The sequence below is a fragment of the Staurois parvus genome, unplaced genomic scaffold (assembly GCF_062004578.1).
Source record: "Staurois parvus isolate SC_StPar_1 unplaced genomic scaffold, SC_StPar_1.0 ptg002226l, whole genome shotgun sequence".
Taxonomy (NCBI): domain Eukaryota; kingdom Metazoa; phylum Chordata; class Amphibia; order Anura; family Ranidae; genus Staurois; species Staurois parvus.
Genome location: NW_028320022.1, coordinates 178670 through 192373, shown reverse-complemented (window position 1 = coordinate 192373; position 13704 = coordinate 178670). Strand labels below are relative to the sequence as shown.

The 13704-nt window shown below is 47.6% G+C and overlaps 1 protein-coding gene across 2 annotated transcripts in view; it reads right to left on the bottom strand.

Moving 5' to 3' along the window:
• Window positions 1-12723, bottom strand: part of LOC149431519 (lysine-specific histone demethylase 1A) — a 59774-nt gene extending 47051 nt beyond the window's left edge. Inside the window, exon 1 of one of the 2 annotated variants that reach the window (XM_089665514.1) lies at window positions 12197-12723. In XM_089665514.1, the coding sequence (XP_089521640.1) occupies window positions 12197-12514 (318 nt within the window). In that variant the 5' untranslated portion in view covers window positions 12515-12723. The remainder of the gene's footprint in view (window positions 1-12196) is intronic. The other variant, XM_089665513.1, reaches the window with a different exon arrangement.
• Window positions 12724-13704: the final 981 nt, after the last annotated feature.

The following is a 13704-nucleotide window of genomic DNA, read 5'->3' as shown; positions in this document are numbered from 1 at the left end:
AGAGAAATAGAGAAAGCAGTATGTGTTGAGATTACCTGTCTTTCTGGTTGTATTCACTATGGATCCCATCATGAACATAATGCGGCACGTTCTACCATTTTTTCCTTCACACAAAACCTGGAACTGACTGCACTGGTGTACTGAGTCCATTTGAATACATGGGAAAACACATTGCATGCATTTCTGATGATGAAAAAAGGCTCTGGACAGCATCTGGATATGAAGCAGTTAAACGCTTCTACATGCAAACGCTTATAAATGTGGTTAGCCAAGTTTACAAGCGTTTGAAATGCTGATAAAATCTACTCCTGAACGAAAGTTTGGTGCGTTAAAAAAAAAAACGACGATGTGTACATGGACACATAGGAAAACATTAAGGAGAGTTCAGGGGCTGCTAAAAAAAAAAAAAAAAAAAACGCAGAAAAGCTCCTGAATGTGCGTTTATCAGCTGCAGTGTACATGAACCCTTAAAGTGGAGTTCCAGCCATTTTGTGTTTATTAAAATTCAGCAGCTACAAAAATTGTAGCTATTGACTTAACAAAAAAAAAAAGAAAACAACACACACTCACCTGTCCCAGGGTCCAGCGGTGTGCTCACCTGAGCCGTCCCTTCTCTGTCTCTTCTCTCCCCAGGATCTCAACTGTGGGCACCAGGATGTGACAGCTTGCGGCTTCACAGCCAGGTGCCTACAGTGCATGTGCGAGTCGTGCTGCGCATCCCAATTGGTCCGGCAGTCTTCTGGGACCTGTGAAGGGTCCCAGGAGACTGCGGAAGGAAGGAGGGGGGCCAAACTGCTGGCTCACTTTGCCACAGCGAACTGAGCCAGAAGATGGGAGAGGGTACCTGTCAAAACCAGGTATCCGCCCCCCCTCCCCCAATAGGTGCCAAATGTGGCAGTGGAGGGGGGAGGCAAACAAGCAGAGCTTCCACTTTTGGGTGGAACTCCGCTTTAAAAAAAAAAAAAAATTATATCAATAAATTTACAACCACTTTAAAGTGTTACTATCCCAGGACCCTGCATTCACTCTCTCTGGCCTCCCACAGTACACAGAACATGGAAATGCAGTTATTTTAGTAAATATAAACTGCTAAATACCTTTTGTCATCAGCAGTCTTGTGACTTCTATCAGCATCCAGCCGTGCACTGGTTAAAGCTTGTAGGAGGAGTTTTCTTTCTGCTCTAGGATGCAGGACCCCTGATCTTTGTCTGGACAGTGCTGATTGGCCCTGTGCTGATCACATGCACTCTCCCAAGAAAAAGAAAAAACTCTCTAGTGATAGACACCAAACTGAGCATTTCCTGAGTGACTCCACACAATATGTCTTATCAGGAGATAAGAGGGGGACATTGGAAGAAGGGGAGGAGACAGGATCAAACCGCCTTTTTATACACATTGCAGAGGATTAACCCCTTAGGTTCCACAGTGAGTATAACAAGCATGCTTCACTGCATATACAGACGGATTTTACTGTTGTGGGTTTGGGTACACTTTAAGCTGGGTTAGTTTTTTTTCATTCAGCCAGTAGGTTCCTCCATTCATGGGGGGTGGGGGAATCCATTGTTTGTCCCCCCCCACAATGGAACATTGTATTCTGACAGTAGGACCCCTCTACTGTCACATTACACTGATCAGTGGCTGCAGCTGCTGTTTGACGAATATTTTCCAGCACGGCAGTTCATCAAGAATGGCCCTACACAAGTCCCTGGTGAACCAGCTGAATGTCAATCTGTCTTTACCCACCTTTACACTCCAGTCACACTGATCCCGGCTTTGAAATTGAGCGACTTGCAGTGAAGTCGGATGACATGCCGATTTGAGGTGCGATTTGCAAAGACATCTGACACAGTTGTCGATGCAAAAATCGCACCAAAAGCAGTGCATGCACTACATGCAAAATCAGTGACCAAGTCAGAACAGATATGACCGCTGTATTTGTGGACAATAGGGCGCGACTTGCCATGCTGTTTACAAGTCGTATGGCATGCAAAGTCGCACCCAGTATGACTGGGGACTTAGCGATGTCCTCCACTACACCATTACAAGGCTTCAGAGCTGGGTTTGGCCCTCCTGTGGGCTGGATGGACTTCTTTGTGTCTTTCCTTTTTATTGTTACATCTGCATAATCAACAGCTACCTGACCACCAATCCCAGCCCTCATAACACAGTTCTCTGCCAAGCAGCACTGACTGGCCACAATGACTTATATGCACGGTCAGGGGTGTTGAATTCCTAGCGCCCAACGCCTGGGACATGTAGTTCCAGGCGCCAGGCAGGTCGATTTTTTTTACCTTCAGCCCTGCTGCGGGTAAGCAGCAGGGCTCACCTGTCAGGTGGAAGCAATCGGCGGCAACACAGTGCCAGCCTCCGCCCCCCCCAGGTGAACCTCCCCTCGCCCACTATCTCCCAGGCTGCACTTCGACAGCTAAAGTGGAGGGAGGAGAGGGGACATGTCCCCTCCCCTTCTTGTCCTGACCCGGACATGACATTATGATGTCATTTCCGGGACCCCTTTGAGAGAAAGAATGTAATGCAGTGCGATGTGCACTGCATTACATTCAGTGGAGCACATGGGAAACATGCAGGGTCTTTTAGACCTTGGATTTCTCAATAAAGAGAACCTGCCACCAAAAATCATTCCCTATGTGATGAAAAAAAAAAGAAAGAAAAAAAAAAAAATTTACACCTAAGCCTCCGCATGAAAACGTTGATTGCGATACATATTACATATTTCCGTGCACACCAGAATGAGAGCAATAATTCTATCACCAGACATCCTCTGTAACACTAAACTGATGACCTATAAGGGGCTTTAAAAGGATCACCTATAGAAAATATAGAGTACTGAAATTCGTCGCCATTTCACGAGCGCACGCAAATTTAAGGTTTGACAAGTTGGATATTTATTTACTCGATGCAACCTCATCTTTTATATTTTACAAAAATATAGGGTAATTTCTTGCTTTTTTTGTGTCTTACATGTATTTTTACTGAAATTTTAGGGTAATATCATGAGACATTAAAAACTGCCACTTATTCTCTAGGGTCTCTGCTTTCAGAAAATATATCATGTTTGGGGGTTTTATGTAATCTTAAGGCCGAAAATGATTTTTTTAACCTTGTGCAAAAAACACAAAAATGGCTCTGGCAGTGAAAGGGATAAAGGATAAGCCTGACACTCCTCTTTCCTGAGGAGCAGCCAATCAGTGCTCCTTACACTGCAAGGTCCCTCCCCTGAGGAGGAGATAAACAGCGCAATGTTAAAAATGTTACACATTTAAGTCGCCATAAAACCCCTCTTGTTTTTAAAACAGTCCTAAAATCACCTCTGATTTAAATTCAGTTTTGGTTAAAATTTATTTTTTTTATCTAGACAAGTAGATTGTCATGAGGGACAAGTAGATTGGGACACCGATTTAGTCCCTGGACAAGTAGTTTTTTCAAAGATTTCCACACCCCTGCTGATACTTTTCTAAAAAGTTACTTTATTAAATCAGTCATTAGAAATCAAACTGGAAATGTTTTCCACTTTGAATACACAAACACGTGTAGATGAAATAAACAAACAGGAAGCCACTTGACTGGATAACTGAAGTGAATAAAAATCGATGATCGTCCATAGATGTCGTCCCAAAACTAGACAATGGTGCTGTAGCCGTCTTTCAGCTTTAGCGCAGTAGGGAAGAGGTTAAATCAAATACACCTGCCTGGAGTTAAAATGTTCTCCCTGTGCCTGCGTGGGTTTCCTCCAGGTACTCCGGTTTCCTCCCACACTCCAAAGACATGCTGGTAGGTGAACTGGATCCAATCTAAATTGTCCCTAGTATGTGTATGTATGAATGTAAGTTAGGGACCTTAGATTGTATGCCCCTTGCGGGTTAGGGACTGATGGGAATGTACAATATATATGTAAAGCAGTGTAAATTGACAGTGCTATATACGTACCTGAAATAAATATAATATAAATATATATAAATATAATAATATAAATATATATATACACCATATTTTTTCCATAAGATGTACTTTTTTCCCCCAAAAAAGGGGGGAAAATGTCAGTACGTCTTATGGAGCGAATATAAAGCGACCGGTCCGGTATTTCCGCCGCCACCATGTCAGAATACCAGGCCGGCCGCTCAGCTGTTCTTTGCGGCAGGAATTCACCTGTTCCTCGGTCCAGCGCTGTAGTCTTCCTGCGCCGGCTTCTTTCCGCCCCGGCATCTGTGACAGGTGGGTGCCCACTGCGCATGCGTGAGAAGCGCTGCGCTTTGTGAATGGTCCGGTGTCTTCTGGGACACAACAGGTCCCAAAAGACGCCGGGCCATTCACAAAGTGCAGTGCTTCTCACGCATGCGCAGTGGGCACCCGGCTGTCAAAGTCGGGTGCCCACAGTATAGGAAGGAGAAGGAGAACTCCGCGGAAGTGGGAGCGGGTACCTGTCAAATTCAGGTACCCGCTCCCCCTCCCTCCTTAAAGGTCCGCAGTCTCTGGTCCATCTCCTGTGTACTGTGTCCGCAGTCTCCGGTCCATCTCCTGTGTACTGTGTCCGCAGTCTCCGGTCATCTCCTGTGTACTGTGTCCGCAGTCTCCGGTCATCTCCTGTGTACTGTGTCCGCAGTCTCCGGTCATCTCCTGTGTACTGTGTCCGCAGTCTCCGGTCATCTCCTGTGTACTGTGTCCGCAGTCTCCGGTCATCTCCTGTGTACTGTGTCCGCAGTCTCCGGTCATCTCCTGTGTACTGTGTCCGCAGTCTCCGGTCATCTCCTGTGTACTGTGTCCGCAGTCTCCGGTCATCTCCTGTGTACTGTGTCCGCAGTCTCCGGTCATCTCCTGTGTACTGTGTCCGCAGTCTCCGGTCATCTCCTGTGTACTGTGTCCGCAGTCTCCGGTCATCTCCTGTGTACTGTGTCCGCAGTCTCCGGTCATCTCCTGTGTACTGTGTCCGCAGTCTCCGGTCATCTCCTGTGTACTGTGTCCGCAGTCTCCGGTCATCTCCTGTGTACTGTGTCCGCAGTCTCCGGTCATCTCCTGTGTACTGTGTCCGCAGTCTCCGGTCATCTCCTGTGTACTGTGTCCGCAGTCTCCGGTCATCTCCTGTGTACTGTGTCCGCAGTCTCCGGTCATCTCCTGTGTACTGTGTCCGCAGTCTCCGGTCATCTCCTGTGTACTGTGTCCGCAGTCTCCGGTCATCTCCTGTGTACTGTGTCCGCAGTCTCCGGTCATCTCCTGTGTACTGTGTCCGCAGTCTCCGGTCATCTCCTGTGTACTGTGTCCGCAGTCTCCGGTCATCTCCTGTGTACTGTGTCCGCAGTCTCCGGTCATCTCCTGTGTACTGTGTCCGCAGTCTCCGGTCATCTCCTGTGTACTGTGTCCGCAGTCTCCGGTCATCTCCTGTGTACTGTGTCCGCAGTCTCCGGTCATCTCCTGTGTACTGTGTCCGCAGTCTCCGGTCATCTCCTGTGTACTGTGTCCGCAGTCTCCGGTCATCTCCTGTGTACTGTGTCCGCAGTCTCCGGTCATCTCCTGTGTACTGTGTCCGCAGTCTCCGGTCATCTCCTGTGTACTGTGTCCGCAGTCTCCGGTCATCTCCTGTGTACTGTGTCCGCAGTCTCCGGTCATCTCCTGTGTACTGTGTCCGCAGTCTCCGGTCATCTCCTGTGTACTGTGTCCGCAGTCTCCGGTCATCTCCTGTGTACTGTGTCCGCAGTCTCCGGTCATCTCCTGTGTACTGTGTCCGCAGTCTCCGGTCATCTCCTGTGTACTGTGTCCGCAGTCTCCGGTCATCTCCTGTGTACTGTGTCCGCAGTCTCCGGTCATCTCCTGTGTACTGTGTCCGCAGTCTCCGGTCATCTCCTGTGTACTGTGTCCGCAGTCTCCGGTCATCTCCTGTGTACTGTGTCCGCAGTCTCCGGTCATCTCCTGTGTACTGTGTCCGCAGTCTCCGGTCATCTCCTGTGTACTGTGTCCGCAGTCTCCGGTCATCTCCTGTGTACTGTGTCCGCAGTCTCCGGTCATCTCCTGTGTACTGTGTCCGCAGTCTCCGGTCATCTCCTGTGTACTGTGTCCGCAGTCTCCGGTCATCTCCTGTGTACTGTGTCCGCAGTCTCCGGTCATCTCCTGTGTACTGTGTCCGCAGTCTCCGGTCATCTCCTGTGTACTGTGTCCGCAGTCTCCGGTCATCTCCTGTGTACTGTGTCCGCAGTCTCCGGTCATCTCCTGTACTGTGTCCGCAGTCTCCGGTCATCTCCTGTACTGTGTCCGCAGTCTCCGGTCATCTCCTGTACTGTGTCCGCAGTCTCCGGTCATCTCCTGTACTGTGTCCGCAGTCTCCGGTCATCTCCTGTACTGTGTCCGCAGTCTCCGGTCATCTCCTGTACTGTGTCCGCAGTCTCCGGTCATCTCCTGTACTGTGTCCGCAGTCTCCGGTCATCTCCCGTACTGTGTCCGCAGTCTCCGGTCATCTCCCGTACTGTGTCCGCAGTCTCTGGTCATCTCCCGTACTGCGTCCGCAGTCTCTGGTCATCTCCCGTACTGTGTCCGCAGTCTCTGGTCATCTCTCTTATTGAGCGAGAAATACGGTATATATGTATAGTGCTGTGTAAATTGACGGCGCTAAGTACCTGAAATAAATAAATAATATTATGGGACCAGTGGGGGCGCTCACGCAGCAATAGATGTGGGGGTGGGGGAGGGGAGATGACCAATCCAAGTCCTGGTGCCTGCTGCCATAGAAAAGCCTTGAGACACTAGGTTCTCTTTCTAGGATGTGGAGGGCCCCATTATATCAGGAAAATGCCCCCCCCCCCATCCCTAAAATATGAGACACGCCGCCATGGATTGTCTGCTAAAAGCTGTCAGCTGTCTGCAGGCCTGGGCCTTTGTTAGACTGCCTCTCCCCCTATGGGCCCATTGTTCCTTGCAGCAGATGGTGTGCAATGCACTGCACAAAGCCAGGAAGTGAACATCGCCACGGCTGCTGCAGTGCTATGACATCATCACACAGGACCCAGCAACTGCCCGCCTCATCTACAGACACAACCAGTTACCCGTAGCAACCACACTCCTGGCTCCTATGAACGATGATGACAGCCTACCAGGGGTGGGGGGTGGGGACACCTTTCTTCTATGATTAAGCTGATCACACACCATGCAATCTGATTCTACAATCACTGGCCACACAAAGAACAATTTGTCAATTTCCGGTCCAACAGAAAAATAGGATTGAAAAAGATCGTTTGATGCTCCATAGACTAAACGATTGTACCGACTGATCGCTCTGCTTTCCTATATGCAGATTTTCCATCCAGGCCAATCAGAATCTTTTCCAGGAACTAGAGGCATTTTGCTCACAATCGATTGATTGCACCGAACGTGACTTTCCAACCATTCATAGACTCCATCTTATTGTACAGGAGTTATAAGCGCCGACAGTTTGGCCAGCACATGATGGCAGACATTACCGTTACATGAGGAATCAGACGGCCCCGCTCATTACATCATACTGGGAAGAATCGTTCAATCAGATCACTACGTGTATGGACATCCTAAGAGTTACCAACACTATGCAAGGACAAGGCTAAACACCACGTTCAATTACTATACAATCAGGAAGGACCTTCCACAGCACAGCGGATGGCAGATCTAAAGGAGATTGTATTGTGTATGGCCAGCCAAATGGTGCTCATACATGAGTGTCAAACCCAGGCAGTACAGTGGCTAAATGGTTAGCACTTCTGCCTGGCAGTACTAGGGTCGTTGGTTCGAATCCCAGCCACGGCACCACCTGCCTGGAGTTTGCATGTTCTCCCTGTGCCTGCGTGGGTTTCCTCCCACACTCCAAAGACATGCTGGTAGGTTAATTGGCTCCTGTCTAAATTGTCCCTAGTATGTGTATGTATGAATGTAAGTTAGGGTCCTTAGATTGTACACCCCTTGAGGGTTAGGGACTGATGTGAATGTATAATATATATGTAAAGTGCTGTGTAAATTGATGGCGCTATATAAGTACCTGAAATAAATAACTGGAGGCCCTCCAGCTGTTGCCAAACTACTACTCCCATGAGGCATTGCAAGACTGACAGTTACAAGCATGAGTCCCAAAGGCAGAGGCATGATGGGACTTGTAGTTTCACAACAGCTGGAGGGCTGCCAGGAGTCCATTGGCTGATTGATGTGTGATTGAATCAAAACGAACCAATAGCCATACCTCCCCTCCTGAGTGATAGGGTCAGATCCCATCAACCTGAGCCAATCGACCAGGGCGGAATATTATCGACCAGTGGCAGCACTGAGATCCTTTGTTCATGAATACAGATTTCAGTCCGAGTGACAGATTGCACGGTATCGATCACCCCCCTTCATAAATTACAATGGTGTCCCGACAATCAATCAAAATCGATTTCTCTTTGTGTGTAGAAGATCAATCAAATGGCTCTAGATTGATTATTACTATCAGAAGCGATAGATCAGGAAAAAAATTGGTCATCAAAGGGCATATGGCCATAAGTGATATATACCATCAGATCAGCATAATGGAGACTGTACAATCAGATTGTATATCGTATGATCAGCATAATGCAGACTGTACAATCAGATTGTATATCGTATGATCAGCATAATGCAGACTGTACAATCAGATTGTATATCGTATGATCAGCATAATGGAGATTGTACAATTAGATTGTATTGCGTATGATCAGCATAATGGAGATTGTACAATCAGATTGTATCGCGTATGATCAGCATAATGGAGATTGTACAATCAGATTGTATCGCGTATGATCAACATAATGGAGATTGTACAATCAGATTGTATCGTGTATGATCAGCTTAATGGAGATTGTACAATCAGATTGTATATCGTATGATCAGCATAATGGAGATTGTACAATCAGATTGTATTGCGTATGATCAGCATAATGGAGATTGTACAATCAGATTGTATCGCGTATGATCAGCATAATGGAGATTGTACAATCAGATTGTATTGCGTATGATCAGCATAATGCAGACTGTACAATCAGATTGTATATCGTATGATCAGCATAATGCAGACTGTACAATCAGATTGTATATCGTATGATCAACATAATGCAGACTGTACAATCAGATTGTATATCGTATGATCAGCATAATGCAGACTGTACAATCAGATTGTATATCGTATGATCAGCATAATGGAGATTGTACAATTAGATTGTATTGCGTATGATCAGCATAATGGAGATTGTACAATCAGATTGTATATCGTATGATCAGCATAATGGAGATTGTACAATTAGATTGTATTGCGTATGATCAGCATAATGGAGATTGTACAATCAGATTGTATCGCGTATGATCAACATAATGGAGATTGTACAATCAGATTGTATCGTGTATGATCAGCTTAATGGAGATTGTACAATCAGATTGTATATCGTATGATCAGCATAATGGAGATTGTACAATCAGATTGTATTGCGTATGATCAGCATAATGGAGATTGTACAATCAGATTGTATCGCGTATGATCAGCATAATGGAGATTGTACAATCAGATTGTATTGCGTATGATCAGCATAATGCAGACTGTACAATCAGATTGTATATTGTATGATCAGCATAATGCAGACTGTACAATCAGATTGTATTGCGTATGATCAGCATAATGGAGATTGTACAATCAGATTGTATTGCGTATGATCAGCATAATGGAGATTGTACAATCAGATTGTATATCGTATGATCACCATAATGTAGACTGTACAGATTGTATTGCGTATGATCAGCATAATGGAGATTGTACAATCAGATTGTATTGCGTATGATCAGCATAATGGAGATTGTACAATCAGATTGTATCGCGTATGATCAGCATAATGGAGATTGTACAATCAGATTGTATCGCGTATGATCACCATAATGCAGATTGTACAATCAGATTGTATATCGTATGATCACCATAATGTAGATTGTACAGATTGTATTGCGTATGATCAGCATAATGGAGATTGTACAATCAGATTGTATGGTGTATGATCAGCATAATGGAGATCGTTCAATCAGATTGTATCGTGCATGATCAGCATAATGGAGATTGTACAATCAGATTGTATTGCGTATGATCAGCATAATGGAGATAGTACAATCAGATTGTATAGTGTGAGGTCATAATGGAGATTGCACAATTGGATTGTATAGTGTGAGGTCATCATAAAGCAGATGAAGATTGTACAGTGTATGATCAGCATAAAGGAAACTATACAATCTGATTGTACAATTCTTCTTTATGCCACACAACTCCTCCGGTCACCCCCCTCCATCCTATGCCCTCATCACATCTTCAATCTCTCCCTCTCTACTGGTGCCTTCCCCTCCCCTCTAAAGCATGCACACATCACTCCCATACTTAAAAAGCCCTCCCTGGACCCCACCAACCTGAACAACTTAAGACCCATCTCGATGCTCCTGTTTACCTCTAAACACTTAGAACAATCGCCTGAGCTCCTACCTCACCGACAACAACCTCCTCGATCCCCTATTCCGGCTTCCATCCCCTACACTCCACTGAATCCGCCCTACTAAAACTCTCCAATGACCTGCTAACCGCCAAAGCTAATGGCCACTATTCAGTGCTCCTTCTCCTTGACCTCTCCGCAGCCTTCGACACAGTTGACCACCCCCTCCTCCTCAAAATACTACACTCCCTCGGCCTCAGAGACTCTGCTCTCTCCTGGTTCTCTTCCTATCTATCGCAGCGCTCCTTCAGTGTTACCTATAACTCTGGCTCCTCCCTCTCACTCCCCCTCTCTGTAGGGGTCCCTCAAGGCTCTGTCCTCAGGCCCCTTCTCTTCTCCATCTACACCTCCTCCCTTGGCCAACTCATACACTCCCACGGCTTCAACTACCACCTCTATGCCGACGACACACAAATCTATCTCTCTACCCCTCACCTCACCCCCTCAGTCTCCAATCGCATCACCAGCCTACTAAGTGACATATCGGACTGGATGTCACTCCACTTCCTCAAACTCAACCTTTCCAAAACTGAGCTTCTAGTATTCCCCCCAGCCTGTGCCCCCCCCCCCCCCCCCCGACTTCTCCATCAAGATCAATAACACTACCATCAGCCCCACCCGCCAAAGTCCTAGGTGTAATCCTAGACTCCAATCTGTCCTTTCATACAGGAGATGGTACAATCAGATTGTACGGTGTGTGCGGTCATCATACAGAAGACGGTACAATCAGATTGTACGGTGTGTGCGGTCATCATACAGGAGACAGTACAATCAGATTGTACAGTGTGTGGCCATCATACAGGAGACGGTACAATCAGATTGTACAGTGTGTGGCCATCATACAGGAGACGGTACAATCAGATTGTACGGTGTGTGTGGCCATCATAAAGGAGACGGTACAATCAGATTGTACAGTGTGTGTGGCCATCATACAGAAGACGGTACAATCAGATTGTACAGTGTGTGTGGTCATCATACAGAAGACGGTACAATCAGATTGTACAGTGTGTGTGGTCATCATACAGAAGACGGTACAATCAGATTGTACAGTGTGTGGCCATCATACAGAAGACGGTACAATCAGATTGTACAGTGTGTGGCCATCATACAGGAGACGGTACAATCAGATTGTACAGTGTGTGTGGCCATCGTAGAGGAGACGGTACAATCAGATTGTAGTGTGTGTGGCCATCGTAGAGGAGACGGTACAATCAGATTGTACAGTGTGTGTGGCCATCATACAGAAGACGGTACAATCAGATTGTACGGTGTGTGGTCATCATACAGAAGATGGTACAATCAGATTGTACAGTGTGTGTGGTCATCATACAGAAGACGGTACAATCAGATTGTACGGTGTGTGGTCATCATACAGAAGATGGTACAATCAGATTGTACGGTGTGTGGTCATCATACAGAAGACGGTACAATCAGATTGTACGGTGTGTGGTCATCATACAGAAGATGGTACAATCAGATTGTACGGTGTGTGGTCATCATACAGAAGATGGTACAATCAGATTGTACGGTGTTTGTGGCCATCATACAGGATATGGTACAGATTGTACAGTGTGTGTGGCCATCATACAGAAGACGGTACAATGAGATTGTACAGTGTGTGGTCATCATACAATCAGATCGTCCAGTGTAGAAGGGATGTGATCTGTGCCCGATCGTTGTGTGTATGGTGACCTCACCTTGGCCCTTTTCCTCCGGCTGGTCCTGCGGCCCTCAGGGGTCTCCGGTTGTCCCCCGTCCCCTCCCCCCCCCGCCATGATCCCGGGAGCGGAGGGGGGCCCATGCTCGGCCCCGGGGGAGGCTCTCTCCTTCTTCCTGGGGGTCCTCTCCAGTGAGGTCCCGGTGTCGGGGGAGGCCATGATCCCGGAGGAGGAGGAAGACGAGGAGGAGGATGACGACGAGGAGGAGGATGAGGCCGATGAAGGCACCGGGGGCTGAGACTCGGCGCCGTTCTCTCCGCCGCCCCCGCTGGACTCCGGCTTCTTTGCAGCTAACATTGGGATGAGATGGCGGCGGTGGCGGCTGTGGAGTGGGGGGGGAGGGCCAGGGGGAGCAGGGGGTGGGCTCTGGACACGGATGATGGGTGGAGTAGTACACACTGCGCTCTACACACCGGCGGCCGGAGCTTTGTGTCTGCGGGACTGCGAGCACACGGCTGTCTGGAGCGGGAGCGGGAGCGCGCAGCCCGGCCCCACACCCCGCCCATCCCACGCTCCGCCCATCCGCGCTGTGCGCCGTTCCTCACCTGCAGTCTTCGCTGTGCTTGCCCCTCCCCCTCAGGGTAACTGCGGCTCTGCACCACGTGACTGGGACTAGAAGCTGCAGTACTCTCAGTCACCTGTAGTGGGCCGTGTGGCGTGTGAGATCCTAGTTCTGCAGTCCGGGGTTCGGCTCGCAGGACCCATTATATGTCCATTGTAGTGTATACAACTCCAGACGATTCATCCTCTGGCAGGTTTTTACTTGCTGTTTCTGTTTGGGGGGGTAAATCTACTTCCTGTCCCAGAAACAAACAGGAAGTGAGAGGGAAGTTACCTCTGGAACTGGAAGAATCCCCATTGGTAGATTCCCCATCACCTACATGGGATTCACTTGCTTGTCTTCTGCATCCAAAATGCACAGAAAGTAGGTGATATGGTTGTCAGTGTCATAGTTCACATGAGTGCTTGCAGTTCCAGTGCGTTCCAGATGCAGAAAAAAAAGTAGAACCGGCTGCATTTTTCCTGCACAGAACTGTACTGGAACGTGGTAAAACGCAACAGCGACTCACTGGAATGCACCAAAAACGCACTGGAACGCACATGTCCCTATTTCAATGGAAGAAAAATAGGGGGGGGGGGAAGCACTGGAACGCACATGTCCCTATTTCAATGGAAGAAAAATAGGGGGGGGGGGGAGCACTGGAACGCACATGTCCCTATTTCAATGGAAGAAAAATAGGGGGGGAAGCACTGGAACGCGTAAAAAATGCACATGCAAAAACGCATCCGGAACGCATCTGGACTGCATTTGTATAGTGCGAACCGGCCCTAAAAGATATTTCTGTCACTTTCTGTGCCTGTGACCATGTTCACCAAGACAAATAACCAGATGTCAGGGGTTCTACTCCTTTCCTGCACTATACTACGCTGAAAGGTTGTTGTTTCAGCTTTGGTCAGAGATTCTAGGGTTGGGAAGGGGTAAAACC